We start from the raw sequence: 20,716 nt of genomic DNA, 5'->3' as shown, positions 1-20,716 counted from the left end.
GCTACGTGTTTGAGAATTATACCACGGAGTCAGGTACTTCTGATTTGAGGCCTTAGTTTTCACAGGAGCTACAGTATCCAGAGTCGTGCGTAGTGAGGAGGTAAAATTATTAACAAGATAATCGACCTCTGTTGGAGTAGCGTTCAGGTAGCTGCTCTGCTCTATGTTGGTACAGGGCATTGAAGATGATAACAGTGGGTGGATTATATTCTTAAACTTAGTTACAGCACTTTCAGAAAGACATCTACTTTGATAAAGTCTACTCTCCACTGCTGTGTAATCAATTATTGTAAATGTAAATGTTATCAGGAAATGATCAGACAGCAGAGGGTTTTCAGGAAACACTGTTAAATGTTCAGTTTCTATGCCATATGTTAAAACAAGATCTAGAGTGTGATTAAAGTGGTGGGTGGGTTCTTTTACATTTTGAGAGAAGCCAATTGAGTCTAATAACAGATTAAATGCGATGTTGAGGCTGTCATTTTAGCATCTACATGGATGTTAAAATCACCCACAATAATTATTTTATCTGAGCTGAGCACTAAATCAGATAAAAGTCTGAGAAATCAGAGAGAAACTCTGTGTAAGGCCCAGGTGGACGATAGATGATAACAAGTAAGACTGGTTTCTGAGTTTTACAGCTGGGGTGGACGAGGCTAAGCATCAGGCTTTCAAATGAATTAAAAGTCTGTCTTGGTCTTTCGTTAATTAATAGGCTGGTGTGAAAAATTGTTGCCACACCGTCCCCTCGGCCTGTGCTTGAGGTTTCTGGTAGTTAGAATGACTCGGGGTGTTGATTCATTTAAACTAACATACTCATCCTGCTGCAACCGGGTTTCTGTAAGGCAGAGTAAATCGATTTGTTGATCAATTATTAGGTCATGTACTAACAGAGACTTGGAGGAGAGAGACCTAATATTTAATAATCCACATTTCACTGTTTTACTCTTTGGTTCAGATGTGGATATTGTATTGTTCTTTCTTTGTGATTTTTATGTTTAAGTTGTTTATTGCTGGTTTTTAGTTTGTTTTTGTCTTTTTGGGAGCTGACACAGTCTCAATGGAGATGGGTTTTTGGGGGTAGCAGGAGGAGAGAAGCTGCAGAGAGGCGTGTAAGACTGCAACTCTGCTTCCTGGTCCCAACTCTGGATAGTCATATTTTGGGGGTTTAATAAATTTGTCCATATTTCTAGAAATGAGAGCTGCTCCATCCAAAGTGGGATGGATGCCGTCTCTCCTAACAAGACCAGGTTTCCTCCAGAAGGTTTGCCAATTATCTATGAAGCCCACATCGTTTCTGGGACACCACTCAGACAGCCAGCAATTTAAGGAGAACATGCGGCTAAACATGTCACTCCTGGTCTGGAATGATCTCATTTAGCCCTAAGGAGACCTTGGTCACTTCCAGTTTTTGTTTGCTTTTATCCTGAGTATTACTAGGCCACAAGATTGATCAGAGAAGGATGATAGCAACAGTTGCAGCAAGCAGTTTAATGCAGCTGCTGTTCATTCACACAAGATCATGAAACTCTTCATCCATGAGGTGGCTCAGTGGCAGCAAGGTTCTGAATGCCTATGTTAAGGCTTCATATTACCTTCTGTTCTACAGGGACTGATTGTTTAGGGCTGTCCACTATCAAAATTAACCATCATGCTGAGAAAACATGTTGGAAACTGTAAGTGTATGATGACTCAAGGCACAAGGACACTGCAACTCAGTACCATTGTTATGGTGGTAGAATCTGTCCAGCCATGTGTTCTTTGGCCAGTGGGCCATGTCACCTAGGTGCACCTTGGAGGATGGCAGGCAATATTTTTATGATATGCATATGTATATATGTGTATATATATGTATACAAACAGCTGTAGCTCCATAAAGGCAGCATGCATAGACTCACAGTGTCTTATAATGAGAGGCTGCTTTCTCTCACACATTATGTTCACTTATTATCAGCACATGTGTGTGTACTCCTCACTCTGTTTGGCTGCTGTTGAAGTGAACAGTTGTACTTTGACCTTTAACCTCTCTGCTCCATGTTGTTTCTTCTTTCAGACCAGAAAAACATCACAGCTGAGTCTGGACAGAACGTCACTCTGACATGTCGAGCTCCAAACAACAACAACAGCATCTTAGTTGTAGAGTGGAGCAGAGCTGACCTGGGGATGAATATGTGCTTCTGTACCGGGATGGGCACTTTCACTCAGACAACCAGCATCCATCTTTTAAGAACCGGGTGGATCTGCAGGACAGACAGATGAAGGATGGAGACGTGTCTTTGATTCTGAAGGACGTGACGATTAATGACACTGGAACATACGAGTGTCGAGTTCAGAGACAGAGAGAAAGTTTAAGTCTCATCACCAGTGTCTACTTGAGTGTTGTTCCCCAGGTGAGTGATCAGAGGTGAAGCTGCTTCCTTGCTTGCTTATTGTTTTCTGATTATAAATTGGAGGTTATTCAGTGCTGAGTAATGCTAGAATCAGGGGAATGTAAAAAATGGTACTTATTGCTACCACTAGCTTGCGAGGGAGATAGAAAGGCCTGCACAGACCTCTTAAATCTCTAAGCCTGGTGAACAGTGACTGTCTATACTTCTACTGTTATGGCACATAAGCACATAAGAACAGAGCACGTCACTACTTTCCTTACCAGAAGGGGATACAGGTGGGGTGCTGTCTGTCCAATCCGAAGTCCAGGTTCAGGCTGAGGCCGATGTCTATTATTCCTGACAACTGAGAGTGATCAGTGTGTTGCAGGAAGATGCAATAAAAAGGTATAAAAAAACACAGAAATGTGCACAGTAGTTGGGAGCACTGTGCCTCTGTGAAGTTGGGGCCTCAATCTTGTCGCACCAGTTTGCTTTCAGAGCAAGTAGGTCTATGGAGGATGCCATCACCAACACCCTTCACAGACCACTGAGCCACAGAGAGAAGCTATGTTAGGATTGCTCTTTGTGGACTACAGCTCAACGTTCAACATCATAATACCAAACATCCTCACCACCAAACTGGACCACCTTCAGATCCCCCCCTGCCACCTGATCCTGCTCAAAGACTTCCTAAGCAACCAACCTCGATCAGTCGACTCGGCCCCCACCTCTCTCCCCCACTGTCACTCAGCACCGGATCCACATAGGGCTGTGTTCTAAGCTCTCTACTGTACGCTGTGTACACCTATGACTGTACACCAACCCACCCAACTAACATCATTGTTAAGTATGCCGATGAAACCACTGTGGTTGGGCCTTACTCTGATGGAGATGAGACAGTGTACAGGGTGGATGTAGAGAACTTGTTCCACTGGTGCTCAGAAACCTGAAGCTGAACGTCCTTAAAGAAAAGAACTCATAATGGACTTCAGAAAGCACAGACAGGTCCACTGCCCCGAGTATAAATGGAGAACAGGTGGAATCTTCCACTCTATGCATTACAACAACAAGGGTCCCTTCTGGATGAGGTGTTCAGGGCATGTCCCACCGGGAGGAGGCTCTGGGGCAGACCCAGGACATGTTGGAAAGATTATATCTCTATGCTAGTCTGGGAACTCCTTGGCGTTTCCCTGGAAAGGCTGGAGGAAGCAGCCAGGGAGAAAAAAGTTAAGCAGAAAATGGATGGATGGGTGGAATCGGTCTCCACCTTCAGGTCTCTGGGCACCCACATCTCAGCTGATCCCACCTGGACCCACAGGAAGAACAGGAAGTTTGTGCAGAGGGTTGTTATTACTGCCAAAAAATCATTGGCTGCCCTCTGCCACCTCTGGAGACCATCACCAGATCGCCTTGTCTCAGGAAACCAGGGCCATCACAGGTGACCCCTTGTCCCTGCTCACCACTTGTTCGACCCGCTGCCCTTTGGTCGGCACCTCAGCTCAGTCAGGTCACACACCTCTAGCCTCACTAACAGCTTCTTCCTCTGGGCCTATCACACTGTCCCCCCACACACCAGTCCTGCTGACCCACCTCACCAATGTGAGCGGTCTAACCCCCATAACTCAGCCACTCACACATGAACTCTATTCAGACAAAGTCTTTTCTTTGCAATACTTTCAAGCACTTTGCCACTATTTTGTTCTCTAATATGTGCCTTTCTCTTATTTTTGTATATATTCCTACTGTCTGCTATTTATATTTTATTCCAGCACAAGTGGTGTGTAGCACCCACAATTTTGTTACATGAACAACAACAATAAATTCTATTCTATTCCTGTTTTTATGCATGTTTTTCTGAACACCTCTCACCTGTTTCTTACCTGCAGGTCAATCACGAGGGAACAAAGAGGATGGAAGGAACAAAGATGGAGGGAAGGAGGATGGCTCTGTTGGACTGAAAGTTGGTCTGTCAGTTTCTGCTGTGCTTCTGGTTGCTGCTGTTGGATTTTTGATCTATAGAAAAGTAAAAAGTAAAACGAAGCAGAGGCAGAATTCATACCAGCCTCCTGATGAACTGCAGCCTGTTTGAAATGAACTCTGTGTCTCCTGCTGCTGTTCAGACTCTCAGTGTTGTCAGTGAACATTCAGGTACAGACAGACATCCAATTTGTATTGAAACAAACACACTTCACAGGGAAATCAGAAATTAATCAACCATAACAAGAAACTACTGAAATAATTTTTCTTTGCTCAGGAATACAAGTAAATCACTATAACTTAGCATCTTAATCAACCAAAAAAATAATATGATTTAGTTAGTGTTTTTTTTTTATTTCTGTTTTTGTGTAAAATAGTACATTTGAAAATTTATGCATAACAACAATAATTATATTTTAGCATTACAAATATTCCACAGGTGCAAAACTCCAAAAGTTACTGTTATGCTGCTAAACTGGTTCAAAAACAGATATCAGCTGAAAAACAATTGTGTTCTCTGCATCCTGAGGTTTCAGAGTGTGTTAACCAAACAGTATCAAGTACATGAGTTAAAAGGATTCCTGTGTTATGACTAACATGGCATTCATGGTAACCGCTATGTTTACCGTGTTTAACAGTAATTGTATTGGGAGCAAATGTTGTGGACAGTTTAAATTCAGTTGTGTGTCTGTAAAGATATGTTCAATTATTTTGAAATCATTTTCACTTTTGAAATATGTAACTTCATTATTTTTGTTTGGGAAATATTTTGGTTTATTTGATTTGTATTATGTTTGTGTAGATCAGAATCAGATTAATCCCTGAGGAAATTATGAGTGAGATTATTGAGTGAATGGATTCATTACTAACTGCTAGAAATAATATTAAAGTTATGCAACACTCTCTGAAATTAGAGCTATACAGCACCTTTTACAGTAAGCTGAAGGAATATATCTCTGTCCCTGTTTCTCTTTCCCTCCCTCTAGTCTGTCTTTCTCAGGCCTTGTTGTGGTTCCTCTGCCATCTGCAATCAGAAGCACAGATAGAGTCAGATTCTCTCTGTTAATCCACACTTTCACAGAACTGGCTCTTGAGCCTGTGTGCTGCTTGCTCTCTTTAACATTATCATGAAACATATTCAGACTGTGTTAGTGGGACTCTGTGAACTACTGTGTGTGTTCGTCTGTGAGATTTTCATTAAATTTGTATAAAAGAAGAACAAAACTGTTTTGCATGAACTCACATGTTCAGTGTTCTCACCCAATGATTCATGAAATCAGAATCAGTGTGTGTTTGATATTTTTTTTTTGTATTACCTTTACCCACAATGATACAATATAAAGCACCTTGAGGTGACTGTTGTGATTTGACACTATACATATAAAATTGAATTAACTTCATGTTCAGCAGCTGTTTGTAACATTAAGCTTCTTCTGTGAGGCTTGAAACACACAAACTTCATGTAGTAATCAGCTGTTACAGAATATTTACAAATACTGAGCCAACTGACAACAGAAACATTTTATGTGATTATGAACATATAAAATACTGTGAATTATAGCTCATCAATAATCTGATAGTGTTCAGGATCCCTTTGTCAGTTGTAACTCAATGACTGAGACTTACACTGTCATTAAACTAAAGGGAAAATGTGTTAAATGTAGCTGCAGAGTCAGACGTTTCCTCCATCGGATCCTTGAAGCTTTATTTAAATCTTCCTTTCATTGTGGAAGCAGATTTCTTTTCTGTTGTATTAATCACGTATTTAATCATTTCACATTATTAACAGTAATTTCACTTTCTCACTTAGTTGTATGCATGTTCACTACAGAGGGGCTTTATGCTCTACACACACAGTGAGGCCATTGTAATGGGAGACGCTAAAAACATAGTGGGTCAACGTGTAAGAGTTTGTGGAATGTTCTTTGTCTGTGTGTCTGTATATAAGATGTAAGGGCGGTGGCCACAAGGCAGAGATGGTCCTGGTGTTTCACTGGGATGCTCTCTCCACATTGCTATGTGTTTATTAAACACACTTCAAATCAAACTCACTCGGTGTGTTGCAGGTTATTGTTACATTTTCCACAACACCATCCATCCTCTTCTACTTATTCTTGTCGTGGCCACATGAGGTGGGGCTGGGACCTGTCCCAGCTACCACTGGGCGAGGGGAAGGGTACACCCTGGACAGGTTGCCAGCCTGATGCAGGGCCAACACAGACAGACAACCATTCATGCTCACATTTACAACTATGAGCAATTTAAATTCACCAATTAGCCTGATCCCGCTAACTTTTTAACTCTTCCTTTCATGAGAAAGGATCTTCAGTCTTTTACTGTAACTTGAACATTTCAAGAGCTGTTTACACTCTGATGATTTATTTTTCATCCATGACTTTGTCCATTACTTAACAATACTTAAGATTTGCATATATTGGCACAGAATGTTTGTAGTCATTATTCATTTGTTTTATGTGGCTGCAAAAAGTTTTCAGATCTGTTCAACCAGCTGATCCAGGTGCTTTGTGATCTAGAATCAGCCCAAATAAACTGCTGAGCAGGCAGGAAGAACAGAGGTAACCAAGAAAAACATTCAAATCATTTTGAGTCTGTCCCCATGGGATGAGAATGAGCATACAGTGTGGACTGCTAATTTATCAGGTAATGGTGATTATCTTTGTTTATCATCCTCCACCCACAGACTGTAGACTCCGTACATGTCAGATAAACTCCATTTCTTACTTTGTATGTCAGCTCTCAATCTTTTCTTTTTAACAGCACATGTGTGGATCAGCAAAGTACAGACTGGAAGCAGAAAGTACTTTTTAATCCTGACTGTATTTATGAAATATGTTCACTGTACTACGGAATAAACAGTTTACAGTAGAAGTATTCTAACCTGATCAGAAAGTAGACTGAACTCAATCAAAGAGCCCAGATCTCATTGTTACTCTGACTATATTTGAAATAAAGTAAACAGCCATTTTATCATGAACAGTACATGCTCAGCATGCCAAAAGAAACTGAAAGCATCACTGATCTGCTTGTATCTGTGTTGGTATATAAAGTCCAACATCTCCCTCTAGTGGTCATATATAAACCATGTGTGAGGATGGTGTTGATGTAAAATGTGAATCATAGTGTTCCAGTCAGTCATCAGTGTGTCTCTGCACAGCTGTAATTAAAATGTGTTCAGAGGGCCTCAGTGTCTGAATGGTTCCAGTTCAGCTCCATAACAGCAGCGTCCCTGGTTTGATTCCTGTGTTTCAGCTCATATCTGCCTCTCTCACTGAGGGGACGTCCACTACATGGAAAGGAAATAGATTTTACCTCTGTCATGAAAATGAGAGATTTTGTGTGCGGTAATGTTTTAGGGGCCTTTTTCTTTGTTTACAAGCAAAAACAGCACATGCAGAATGAACTTAACTGAAAGGTTTTTCTCTAAGCAAATAGAAAAAGTCAGTTTCCCGCCACAGTCTTTGAACCAATAGAAAAGCTGGTACTCAGAGGAAGAGGGCGGGCTTTACTTGGTGTCAGTGACAGAAATGAGAAAAAGCTGAAATGAGTGAGAAGGACGATGAAGGAAACATCTGTGCTGTGTCTGCTCTGTAAGTAGAATCTCTGTGTTTGTTTGAATTGTTGTACTTTGACTGTCTGCTCTCCTGATAACAGTGTTGGGGAGTAACGGAATACATGTACCGCCGTTACGTATTCAGAATACAAAATATGAGTAACTGTATTCCGTTACAGTTACCGTTTAAAAAGGTGGTATTCAGAATACAGTTACTTTGTTGAAATAAATGGAATACACGGCGGTACTTCCCTGTTTCATATTGTCGCGGGTCAGGATTATTTGGGTTTGTTTGACAGCTACGTAATGTTGTTCCAGGCGGCAGCGTTACGGTTGCCATGGTTACAGGGTGACGCGCTCTCTCTGCGTGTTTCCTGGGTGAGAGAGCGCTTTTTGTTGTTGTTGTTGTGCTAAGCTAAAAGGCAGAATGCTACAGGCATAGCGCTAAAGAATGTAGCCTGATGGGCAGTGTAGTCCGTGCTGCAGGGAGAATGGACTACCATACCCGTTATGTGTCTGTGAGCGAGGGAGGGAGAGAAAGGAAAAGTCCGAGCTGTCACGGAGCAAAAACGGGAGCTGGAAGCATGTAAATATAATAATAACCACTGCAGCCAAGAAGAGTGCCTGACGAGCCCATTTGTAAGTAAGCTATTAAGACTCAACTGTACACTGTGTTCGTGTTTTCCTCCGGAAAAAATAAGTTCCGTTGGAGCAGCCTTTCAACGCCTCTCTCTGTCTCCCGCAAGCAAAGTTGACCCAGACAACAAAGTAAAGCTAGTTTTCGGCTACCAGCCCGACAGGGAACCGGACGTATTAGCCAGAGGTCCCTTTACTACGTTTCGTACTACGTACCTTCAGTAACAGTAATAAATAACAGCAATAGTACATTCACGTAGTTGTAAACAGCATGATAATATATTAAGTATTCCAAAGTATTCAGAATACGTTACTCTCATTGAGTAACGTAACGGAATACGTTACAGAATACATTTTGGGGCATGTATTCAGTATTCTGTAATGGAATACATTTTAAAAGTAACCTTCCCAACACTGCCTGATAACTGATGATGGAGGAGAAGACATGAAAAACAAATCAGGCTGAATTCAAGTTCAAAACACCACGAGGACCAACTGCAGGTCTGTTAGCATCTGTGATGCTGGATGGCATCAGCTGCATCTATTTAGCTAACTGTCATATAGCTTTTAAGTTATTAGCCTTTGATATCATGATTTTTTGGCCACAATCTGGATCACAGAGTATTTGGCAGTGCAGTAGCTGCACCTATGAGGCTCGCATGTGGTTCACAAACAAGTCGTTGAGATGAGACACATAAAGAGACCAAAGATCTTTAGTTATGCGTGAAGCATCATTTCTAAAGTTCTGCATGTAAAACACAGCATCAACCTCCTGCTGATGACCACAGTTGGTCTGAATGTGAGAGTTCACACTGCAGGGGTTTTTTGCAGCTTGTGGTGAGGCGTCTCAGTCTGCACTGAAAGAAGAAAGGTTTGTGGACGACACCTTCATATTCACACAAACAACTCATACCTCTATCTAATGTGTCAACCACTAGCATGGTGCATAATACCTACACAACATAAATACACTGTGGAAACTAACCCCTTTTTCCACTGCATATGTCGTCAAACGTGTGGGTTTTGCTAAGCAAACATACCTGAGGCACGTCTCTAAAACAGAATGTCAAAGCGAAACAAGAGTCAGTTAGTTCATTGTAACGTATGCGACACACACACACACACGTGCAAAACTCCGCCACATTCATCTATGTGGTAGATTTGAGTTCAGCTACAGATTTTTTTCACTTTTTTTAAATTGCTCGTGTTGAACAAACCTTAATCAGGTTCCTTTTGACCTACAGAGAAAGCAGATGGATTATACCAAGCTCACACTTTTTATCTTCATATGGATTTTTTTCCCAACCTGATGATCAGAAGAGTGTTTGAGGATTCAAGACTTTCTTAAGAACAGCAGTAAAAGTAAGTATTTGCTGTATCTTTTAAAATAATTTTCAGCCTTTTGCCTAAAAAGTTTCAAAAACTAGTGAGACTTGATTTAAAATGTCATATCCTTTATAATGGATGTTAACCCTGTAAAGCCTGAACCATGAAATTATTTATTTATTTATTTATTTATTTATTTATTTATTTAAAAAAAGAAACATATTTTATTTTATTTTATATAGGCAGTTGTAAAGTTCCAATCCTTAATCTAGGTTTCACGCCAGATAAATTTTGAAAAGGCTTTTTCTATATCACAAGAAACTTTCTGGGTGATCAGTAAAGGTAGCATTTGTAGGGGATATAATAAACGCGGGAGAAAACTCTTTTTGATTAAGTTCACACGCCCCATAAGAGAAAGCGGCAATTTTTGCCATCTATCTAAATCTTTTTTATTTTTTATTATAACTGGTGACAAGTTCAGTTTCCATAAATCTTTAAGAACTGGTGGAACGTTTAGCCCAAGGTATGTAAAGCCACTGGGGGACCATTGAAAGGGATTAGAAATATCTGGCAAAGAGTTAATCTGATCACCCAGCGGCATGACTTCTGATTTCCTAAAATTAATTCTGTAACCAGAGAATGAGCTGAACTCGTGTATAGTGGACATAATGGCTGGTATTGATTGTTCTGGTTTTGATAAGAACAGCAATATATCGTCAGCATACAATGCTTTCTTATGATTTGTTCCACCCACTGTTATACCATGCACATCTTGGTGCTGGCGAATGGCCTCAGCTAGAGGTTCAAGTGCTAATGCAATGAGGAGAGGGGACAGGGGACAGCCTTGCCTCGTACCTCTTTGCAGTGGAAATGCTGATGATTGTACAACATAGTTATGACACAAGCTTCTGGAAGTTTGTAGATAGTTTTAATCCATGCAATAAAACCCTCATCTAAGCCAAATCTTTCTAATACATTTAATAAATATGTCCACTCGATTCTGTCAAATGCCTTTTCGGCATCTAAAGATATAACATAGGGTTTATAATTTGTCGGATTCGAGTATTGCATTGCTTACATAAGTTTCTAGTTTGACAAGTGGCTAAACAACAAAACTTCCATCTTTCTTTAAACCTTAAAGTTAATCTGATGTGTTCAGGTTTAAACTCAGGTTCAGTTATTGAGTGAAAACACCAACAGACTCAGAGATTTAGAACAAACTAAGAGTCAGATCAGCAGAAACAGAGAACCCGGACATGTTTACTGTAATTACGTCACTCTGCTCCACGCTGATGTTTGTCGTGTTCGTATCTGCAGGTCAGATTTAACTTTGACATAAAACAGGAAGTATTGGCTGCACAGTAAAAATATTTCCCTGAGACTTATTGTCATAAGATAACCTTTATTAGTCCCACACGTGGGAAATATTGATTCAGTATTTCTTTGTGCGGATAAAACGAGAATCTAACTGCCGTCAGAAAGAAAACGTACTTCTGCTTCAGCGACTGAAACACAAACTGTTCATACATGACGACACATGAGAGGTTCTGATTTTGTTCTGTGGAGATCGTTCAACAACTGAACACTAAAACTTTTCCACTTCGCCTCGTTTGTTGTGACGCACTTATTTCTGCGCATCCTCAGTCCAACCTACCAAATGTCACTCTAACGCGACGTCCTCACGGGACACGGAAGAGTTTGAACCGCAGCTTTAGCTTTATTTAAACCTTAAATTTAATCTGATGTGTTCAGATTTAAACTCAGGTTCAGTTATTGAGTGAAAACACCAACAGACTCAGACATTTAGAACAAACTAAGAGTCAGATCAGCAGAAACAGAGAACACGGACATGTCTGTTGTAACTGCGTCACTCTGCTCCACTTTGATGTTTGTCCTGTTTGTCTCTGCAGGTGAGATTTAACTGTTATAAAACAAACTGAGTGTCACTCTGGTTAAATTATTATTAATATTTCTCAAAGAGTTATTTTCATATTGATTTAGTTTGTGTGTGTGTGAAGGTGACATGAGGCTGGGTGGACTGTAATCCAGCTGTGACAGACACAAAGAAGTGTAATGTGTGATGCATTGTAGTTTCAGGAGTCAGTATACAGCTAGAAAATGTATATATTATTTTATATAAGCTTGCAATCAGCAATGTGTGCTGATTGGTCTTTATTTTGATGGGCACACCATGCGACCAATCACAGGCAAAGACAGACTCTGATCATACTGTTATGTGAAACAAGGCAGGGGTCAGACATTCCCAAGACAGCATGTTTAGGCCAGATACACACAAAGAATGAAACCGATTTAAATGCAAGCGTGTTGGGAAAAAGTGAAGACACAAGTGAAAGTGTAAATGAGCATCTGGCTGCATTTCAGTGATATTGGAGATTGCAGAGCTGAATTTATTACTTTTTTTATTTTCAGCCATTTTCCATCATGAAGGACAAAACGTTTCAGACTTGTCGAGGCCTTAAACCTAATGTGTGTTTTCCGAGTAGTAGTAAATGTATAAAATAAGGCTTTTGAGAAAACAATTATTGAAAATTTCTTCCTTGAAAAAGACCAAATATACAGTTCATTACATAAAGTCTACAAAGTGTGTTTGAATGCTAGAGATGCAGAGATGTGTGCATGTAGCATGAGTGTCTCCATGAGTCTCACAGGCCTGAATGTGCAACTGGATCCATTTATGATTCTAATTCAAGATTTTTTGGTGTGAGCTAAACCACCTACAACTTAACATCACAAAGACAAAGGAACTGATTATGGACTTTAGGAGTCAGGCTCCTCCTCCTACCCCTGTCACCATCAGAGGGGCTGATGTGGAGATCGTTGAGGACTACCGGTACCTGGGGGTACACTTGGACTGTAAACTGGACATGAAGTGGAGTGTTTAGAGCTTGAACTTGCTCATAAGTATTGTTAGATGAGCTTGATGTGAAAAGGTATGCCAGGCTGTTGAGTGTGAGCCGAGAATGCCATGGAGGGAGGAGGAGGAAGGTCCATCCATCCCACAATCTGGACTCATCTGCAGAATTGTACAGTTGTACTTTGACCTTTAACCTCTCTGCTCTGTGTTGTTTCCTCTTTTCAGACCAGAAAAATATCACAGCTGCATCTGGACAGAATGTTACTCTGACATGTCGAGCTTCAAACAACAACATCATGGTTGTAGAGTGGAGCAGAGCTGACCTTAGAGATGAATACGTGTTTGTTTACCGAGATGGCCGATTTGAACCAGATGACCAGCATCCATCTTTTAAGAACCGGGTGGATCTGCAGGACAGACAGATGAAGGATGGAGACGTGTCTTTGATTCTGAAGGACGTGACGATTAATGATGCTGGAACATACGAGTGTCGTGTCTTCCAGGAAGTAGAAGGACCTATGACTCTAATCAACAGCACCAACCTGGTCGTTGATCCTCCAGGTGAGTGAGTAGAGTTGAGTGTGTGTGTGATCAGAGGTGAAGCTGCTTCCTGGTTGCTGTTTTATTTTTTCTAAGCATCTCACAGCTGTTTCTCATTTCTAGGAAAACAAGGAGGACACACAGAGGATGGATCTGTTGAACTGAAAATTGGTCTGTCAGTTTCTGCTGTGCTTCTTGTTGCTGCTATTGTTGGATTATTGATCTACAGAAAACATAAACAAAAGCAGAGTCAGGATTCATACCAGCCTCCTGTTGAATTGCAGGTTGTTTGAAATGTCTCAGTTTTTCTCCTGCTGCTGTTCAAACTCCGTGTTGTCAGTGAACAATCAGGTACAGACAGATGATCTGATCATCCAGCAGACAGACATCAAACATGTCCAGACTGTGTTAGTGTGTCTCTGTGCTGTCTGTCAGAGACTCTGTGAACTACTAGTGTTTGTTCATCTTCACTGCTCATCTTATTGGTACTTTTCTGTAGCATATTTTTTTCATATTTATATCCTGTATTTTCAAACCCCCAAAAATCTCAAATGTTGATAGAGATAAAAAAAATAAAATAAAATTCAGCCTGTAAACACAAAATATTCAGTTTGTGAGTTCCTTTATATAGCTCATATTAAAACAAATTCAAGTCTCACAGAGATGAAAAAACCTGCAGTGTATACTGTGAGGGTAGTTCAACACAATCAGTCTTTAGCTGGCTTGACAAACCTACATTAAAACTCCAGCTGCAGATAACTGGTATCAGAAAGCTGGTTATCGATCTCTGTTCAGCTGGGCTTTCTGCTCAGACTCTTGTCTGCACTCACACTGAAAGGAGTGTTTTGCAAGTCATGTGACCCTTTTTCCACACAATCACAGTTGTTATCAGATGGTGATGAGAAATATTTTAACCACTGAGCACACTCTCAGTGCTGGTGTTTATTTCTAAGGTGACAGCTGCACATTAGTGCTGTGGATCTTTACACTGGATCCCTTTAAACATTAAACTTTATGTCCCACAGCCTGATAACAGAGATGTGTGAATCACTTCAGTTTGTCTCAGATCAAAGTGAAATTAGTTTTATTGATTGAACAGCTTTACCTGGTGTTTGTTCTGTGTTCTAGTAACTGCAATTTTTCTGTATATGAGACTTGACAGCAGATTAGAATCAAGTACAAGAATATTTCTACATTCTCCAAATAACATAAGCACATGTCCATAACATTAAGACCCACAGCTGGAGCTTTGTTTAGTGGTATATACTATTGTCTAGTGTACGGCTTAACAACTCGCTTGTAGCAGAGAATCTCTGTCACGCTTGAAACCTGCTGCACATAAAAGAAACAGTGAAGTAGATGAACTTGTGATTTGTTGCTGTGATGGACCGAGTTGAAAACCAAGAGGAGTCACAGGAATTATTTGAAAAATAGGGTTGCCATTTATTTAACCCCAAAACTATATTTACAAAAGCAATAAATGTTGAGCTTATAAAAGAGGTCAAAGAAACAAAACTGAACTCAGGCTAAGACTACAAACTTAACAAACCAAATGACTGCCCAAACAAACATAACTGACCTAACATGAAATGACATACAAGGGTATATATAATGGCTGATCAGACCATTGTGACACATGAGGGGTAACAAACAACCACAATTATAAATCACAACACAATGCAGTGCAATCTAGTTTGTTAATAAACTAAACACTAAAGAAGAAAATCAAAACCATTAAACCCTAAACTCAAATATTTAATTAAATACAAATACTTGTTTTTAAAGTAAAGAAAACACATATTCTCCCCTTCAATAGGAAGTGGTGGTGTGGTCCAATTATCCCCTTTTGCATATAATGGTTTCAAACCTTGGCTACCATCTTTTGTCCAGCAACTCCCAGGGATGATAGCAGGTAAGAAATAAAAAGACAAAGGTTAGTCAAAAATGAAGTGGTGTGAATACATAAGTAAACTAAATGTGCGCGCTTACAAATAGAACAAATGTATCCAAACCAATCAATAAAGTTATTGGAAACTAAAGTGTGTTATTATGTTCAAATGAAAAAATGAAGAGTTACTGACTTTAGAGTGTGGCCACGGGTTCGGCCATCACAGTTGCTCTTTATCTGTACATGTTGGTGCTATTAACTTGGACGTGTGAGCCCAGAACAGTTCTGTTTGGTAACAATAAAGTCCATTGAATAAATAAATGTTGAGATGGGTTTTTTCTTTGTTTGTTTTATGTGGTTTTGTTCATTACTAACACTGGTGAGTGTAATCACATTACTGTCATTTTATTATTGACAAAATATTAAAGAAATGATGATGATCTGTTTACATCCATGTTAGTCTTTAAAGCCCAACATCTCCCTCTAGTGGCCATAAATAAACTATGTGGGAGGAAATTTATTCATTAACCAAACTACAAGATGTTGACACAAGGGGACAACTGATGTCTCCATTAAACAGATGGATAATTGTTGGCATTCCTGGAGTGGCTTCATCTCAGGAGGTAGAGCAGATCATCCACTAATTATAAAGCTTGTGAATTGATCCCTTGCTGCTCCAGTCTGCATGCCAAATATCCTTGGTCAACATACAAAACCTAAGTTGCTGTCTGACGCATCCATCAGTTTGAATGTTAGACAGAAAGCACTTAAGAGAGGAAAATTATGGCATATAAGTACATATAAATATTTACAACAAAAACTGAGATTATCTTGAAAAACTACTCAATGATACATTTTTGTTGGCTTTTCTAGATAAAAGCTTCACGTTTGAATGTTTTTTTTAAGTTGTCTTTTCACAAAGAAAAAATGTAGCCCTCCACCTCTGTGTTTGAACCAATAGAAAAGCTGGTGCTCAGAGGAAGAGGGCGGGCTTTACTTGGCACTGCACTGGATGATGCCGTCATTCACCTCCTACATCGTTCCCTCTCTCACCTGGAGACCGCTGGGAGCACTGTGAGAATCATTCAATTCAATTCAATTCAATTTTATTTATATAGCGCCAAATCACAACAACAGTCGCCTCAAGGCGCTTTATATTGTACAGTAGATAGCACAATAATAAATACAGAGAAAACCCAACAATCATATGACCCCCTATGAGCAAGCACTTTGGCGACAGTGGGAAGGAAAACTCCCTTTAACAGGAAGAAACCTCCGGCAGAACCAGGCTCAGGGAGGGGCGGGGCCATCTGCTGCGACCGGTTGGGGTGAAAGAAGAAAAACAGGATAAAGACATGCTGTGGAAGAGAGACAGAAATTAATAACAGATATGATTCGATGCAGAGAGGTCTATTAACACATAGTGAGTGAGAAAGGTGACTGGAAGGAAAAACTCAATGCATCATGGGAATCCCCGCAGCCTCGTCTATTGCAGCATAACTAAGGGAGGATTCAGGGTCACCTGGTCCAGCCCTAACTATATGCTTTAGCAAAAGGAAAGTTTTAAGCCTAATCTTAAAAGTAGAGATAGTGTCTGTCTCCCGAATCCAAACTGGAAGCTGGTTCCACAGAAGAGGGGCCTGAAAACTGAAGGCTCTGCCTCCCATTCTACTTTTAAATACTCTAGGAACAACAAGTAAGCCTGCAGAGCGAGAGCGAAGTGCTCTAATGGGGTGATATGGTACTACAAGGTCATTAAGATAAGATGGGGCCTGATTATTTAAGACCTTGTATGTGAGGAGCAGGATTTTGAATTCAATTCTGGATTTAACAGGAAGCCAATGAAGGGAAGCCAAAACAGGAGAAATATGCTCTCTTTTCTAGTCCCTGTCAGTACCCTTGCTGCAGCATTTTGGATCAGCTGAAGGCTTTTCAGTGAGTTTTAGGACATCCTGATAATAAAGAATTACAGTAGTCCAGCCTGGAAGTAATAAATGCATGAACTAGTTTTTCAGCGTCACTCTGAGACAGGATATTTCTAATTTTAGAGATGTTGCGCAAATGGAAGAAAGCAGTCTTACATATTTGTTTAATATGTGCGTTGAAGGACATGTCCTGGTCAAAAATGACTCAAGGTTCCTCACAGCATTACTGGAGGCCAAGGTAATGCCATCCAGAGTAAGAATCTGCTTAGATACCATATTTCTAAGATTTTCAGGGCCGAGTACAATAACCTCAGTTTTATCTGAATTAAGAAGCAGAAAGTTAGCGGCCATCCAGGTCTTTATGTCTTTAAGACATTCCTGCAGTTTAACTAATCGGTGTGTGTTACCTGGCTTCATGGATAGATAGAGCTGCGTGTCATCTGCATAGCAGTGAAAATGTATGCTATGTCTTCTAATGATGCTGCCTAGAGGAAGCATGTATAATGTAAATAGAATTGGTCCTAGCACTGAACCCTGTGGAACACCATAATTGACCTTAGTGTCTGAAGAGGACTCTCCATTTACTTGAACAAATTGGAGTCTATTAGATAGATATGATACAAACCACTGCAGTACAGTACCTGTAATACCTACAGCATGTTCTAATCGCTCTAATAGGATATTATGGTCAACAGTATCAAACGCAGCACTGAGGTCTAGCAGGACAAGCACAGAGATGAGTCCACTGTCAGAGGCCATAAGAAGATCATTTGTAACCTTCACTAAAGCTGTTTCTGTGCTGTGATGAGCTCTGAAACCTGACTGAAACTCTTCAAATAAGCCATTCCTCTGCAGATGATCTGTTAGCTGTTTGACAACTACTCTTTCAAGGATTTTTGATATGAAAGGAAGGTTGGAGATTGGCCTATAATTAGCTAAGACAGCTGGGTCTAGAGATGGCTTTTTAAGTAAAGGTTTAACTACAGCCACCTTGAAGGCCTGTGGTACATAGCCAATTATTAGAGATAGGTTGATCATATTTAAGATCGAAGAATTAATTAATGGCAGGACTTCTTTGAGCAGTTTTGTAGGAATGGGGTCTAAAAGACACGTTGATGGTTTGGAGGAATTAATTATTGAAGTTAACTCAGAAAGATCAATTGGAGAAAAAGAGTTTAACTTAACATTGATGGTACTAAAAGTAGCTGTAGATAATATTACATCTGTGGGATGATTATTGGTAATTTTTTCTCTAATGATAAAAATTTTATTTGTGAAGAAGTTCATGAAGTCATTACTAGTTAACGTTAAAGGGATGGTTGGCTCAGTAGAGCTCCTATGGGCTCAAAATGTGGTCATAAATATTTTGTACTTGTAAATCAGTTTTGTATGTGTAAAAAGAATTTGTGCGTGCGTAAAAAGATTTGTATGTGTAAAAAGATTTGTGTGTGGACTTAGCCAAAAAAAAACCCTGCAAGTTACAAGTACAATTTTGACCCTTTTTTTCTTCCTGTCATCTGATTGGTCAATGTCATGTCAATCACAAATGTAACAATCCAATCAGAGAACAGATGGGTTTGGCTGTCGGAGGGCAGTTTTTGAACTGCAGGTCCTTGAAGGGTAATACAGTTTGAAGCTGGAGGATCTCTATATAAATATCCGATAGAAGCTAGGTCCCTTACTTTCAGCAGCTGTTGAAAGGATAAAGTTGTGGTATGTCAGTGGTTAGAAATACCATTATTACTTTAGGATTAGTTTAACACAAAGTCAGGGCTGACCGGGACCATTGCTGTGAGTCACAGTGCAGCATAAAGGTCCTTTCACATCTGACGCAGGATGTGCTGCTAATGCTAACTGCTAACTAAAAGCAAAGGATCCAGAATTTGTTGCGCTGGCTGCTGAGCTCTGTGGGTTTTTGCAGCAGCTCTACCTGTACTAGATGCACCTGCTCCTTGTCGTTTCTATCTCTGACTTTATGTCCTCTACAACAGTTTCTGGTTTTTTTGCTAGTTCTTCAAATGTTCAATAAAAACATGTATGCTAATTCATAATGAAGAAAGCTTTGTAATGAAGACTGTCATTTCCAAAACACTGCCCCCCCGCGTCCGCACCGCTGTTGAAAAGGCTGTGGAAGTCCCTGTATAAGGCACGTAGACCTGTGACACAAAAATCACCAAACTCGGACGACCACAGACTGTTTTCCTTCGTGGTGATGAAGGAAAACGCTGGGTTGGCATGTAAAGGGCATTTATTCCTTCAAGGACCTGCAGTTCAAAAACGTGCCCCTCCGACAGCCAAACCCATCTGTTCTCTGATTGGATTGTTACATTTGTGATTGACATGACATTGACCAATCAGATGACAGGAAGAAAAATAGGGTCAAAATTCGTACTTGTAACTTGCAGGGGGGTTTTTGGCTAAGTCCACACACAAATCTTTTTTACACATACAAATCTTTTTTACGCACGCACAAATTCTTTTTACACATACAAATCTTTTTTACGCACGCACAAATTCTTTTTACACATACAAATCTTTTTTACGCACGCACAAATTCTTTTTACACATACAAATCTTTTTTACGCACGCACAAATTCTTTTTACACATACAAATCTTTTTTACACACGCACAAATTCTTTTTACACATACAAAACTGATTTACAAGTACAAAATATTTATGACCACATTTTGAGCCCATAGAGCTCTGACTGTTTGTCAGCCTGGCTACAGTGCTGAAGAGAAACCTGGGGTTGTTCTTATTTTCTTCAATCAGTGACGAATAGTAAGATGTTCTGGCTTTGCGGAGGGCTTTCTTATAAAGTAGCAAACTATTTCTCCAGGCTAAATGATGATCCTCTAAATTTGTGACACGCCATTTCCTCTCCAGCTTACGAGTTATCTGCTTTAGGCTACGTGTTTGAGAATTATACCACGGAGTCAGGTACTTCGGATTTGAGGCCTTAGTTTTCACAGGAGCTACAGTATCCAGAGTCGTACGTAGTGAGGAGGTAAAATTATTAACAAGATAATCGACCTCTGTTGGAGTAGCGTTCAGATAGCTGCTCTGCTCTATGTTGGTACAGGGCATTGAAGATGATAACAGTGGGTGGATTATATTCTTAAACTTAGTTACAGCACTTTCAGAAAGACATCTACTTTGATAAAGTCTACTCTCCACTGCTGTGTAATCAATTATTGTAAATGTAAATGTTATCAGGAAATGATCAGACAGCAGAGGGTTTTCAGGAAACACTGTTAAATGTTCAGTTTCTATGCCATATGTTAAAACAAGATCTAGAGTGTGATTAAAGTGGTGGGTGGGTTCATTTACATTTTGAGAGAAGCCAATTGAGTCTAATAACAGATTAAATGCCATGTTGAGGCTGTCATTTTAGCATCTACATGGATGTTAAAATCACCCACAATAATTATTTTATCTGAGCTGAGCACTAAATCAGATAAAAAGTCTGAGAAATCAGAGAGAAACTCTGTGTAAGGCCCAGGTGGACGATAGATGATAACAAGTAAGACTGGTTTCTGAGTTTTACAGCTGGGGTGGACGAGGCTAAGCATCAGGCTTTCAAATGAAGTAAAAGTCTGTCTTGGTC

At 40.0% G+C, this 20,716-nt stretch overlaps 1 protein-coding gene across 2 annotated transcripts; it reads left to right on the top strand.

Annotated features, from left to right (window-relative positions):
- The first annotated feature begins 8,510 nt into the window (after positions 1–8,510).
- Positions 8,511–14,554, top strand: LOC120437613 (programmed cell death 1 ligand 1-like). Of its 2 annotated transcripts, XR_005611287.1 has the most exons (4): positions 8,511–8,556; positions 9,798–9,915; positions 12,980–13,315; positions 13,418–14,554. XR_005611287.1 is itself a non-coding variant. In XM_039608163.1 (3 exons), the coding sequence occupies exons 2-3, from the start codon at positions 13,051–13,053 to the stop codon at positions 13,585–13,587; spliced, it is 435 nt and encodes a 144-aa protein (XP_039464097.1). In that variant the 5' UTR covers positions 9,569–9,915; positions 12,980–13,050; the 3' UTR covers positions 13,588–14,554. The 2 variants fall into 2 exon arrangements, 1 of the variants encoding a protein (XP_039464097.1); XM_039608163.1 differs by lacking the exon at positions 8,511–8,556 and having other exon boundaries at positions 9,569–9,915.
- The last annotated feature ends 6,162 nt before the right edge of the window (positions 14,555–20,716 follow it).

Source organism: Oreochromis aureus, linkage group 3 (assembly GCF_013358895.1).
Source record: "Oreochromis aureus strain Israel breed Guangdong linkage group 3, ZZ_aureus, whole genome shotgun sequence".
Classification (NCBI taxonomy): domain Eukaryota; kingdom Metazoa; phylum Chordata; class Actinopteri; order Cichliformes; family Cichlidae; genus Oreochromis; species Oreochromis aureus.
Note: the sequence above shows the minus strand (reverse complement) of the source record. Positions and strands in the feature narration are given on the sequence as shown.

Coding starts and splice junctions, on each gene's coding strand:
- LOC120437613 (XM_039608163.1), top strand. CDS start 13,051: ATGGTTGTAGAGTGGAGCAGAGCTGACCTTAGAGATGAATACGTGTTT. Junction 13,316..13,417: donor CCTGGTCGTTGATCCTCCAG/GTGAGTGAGTAG, acceptor TCTCATTTCTAG/GAAAACAAGGAGGACACACA.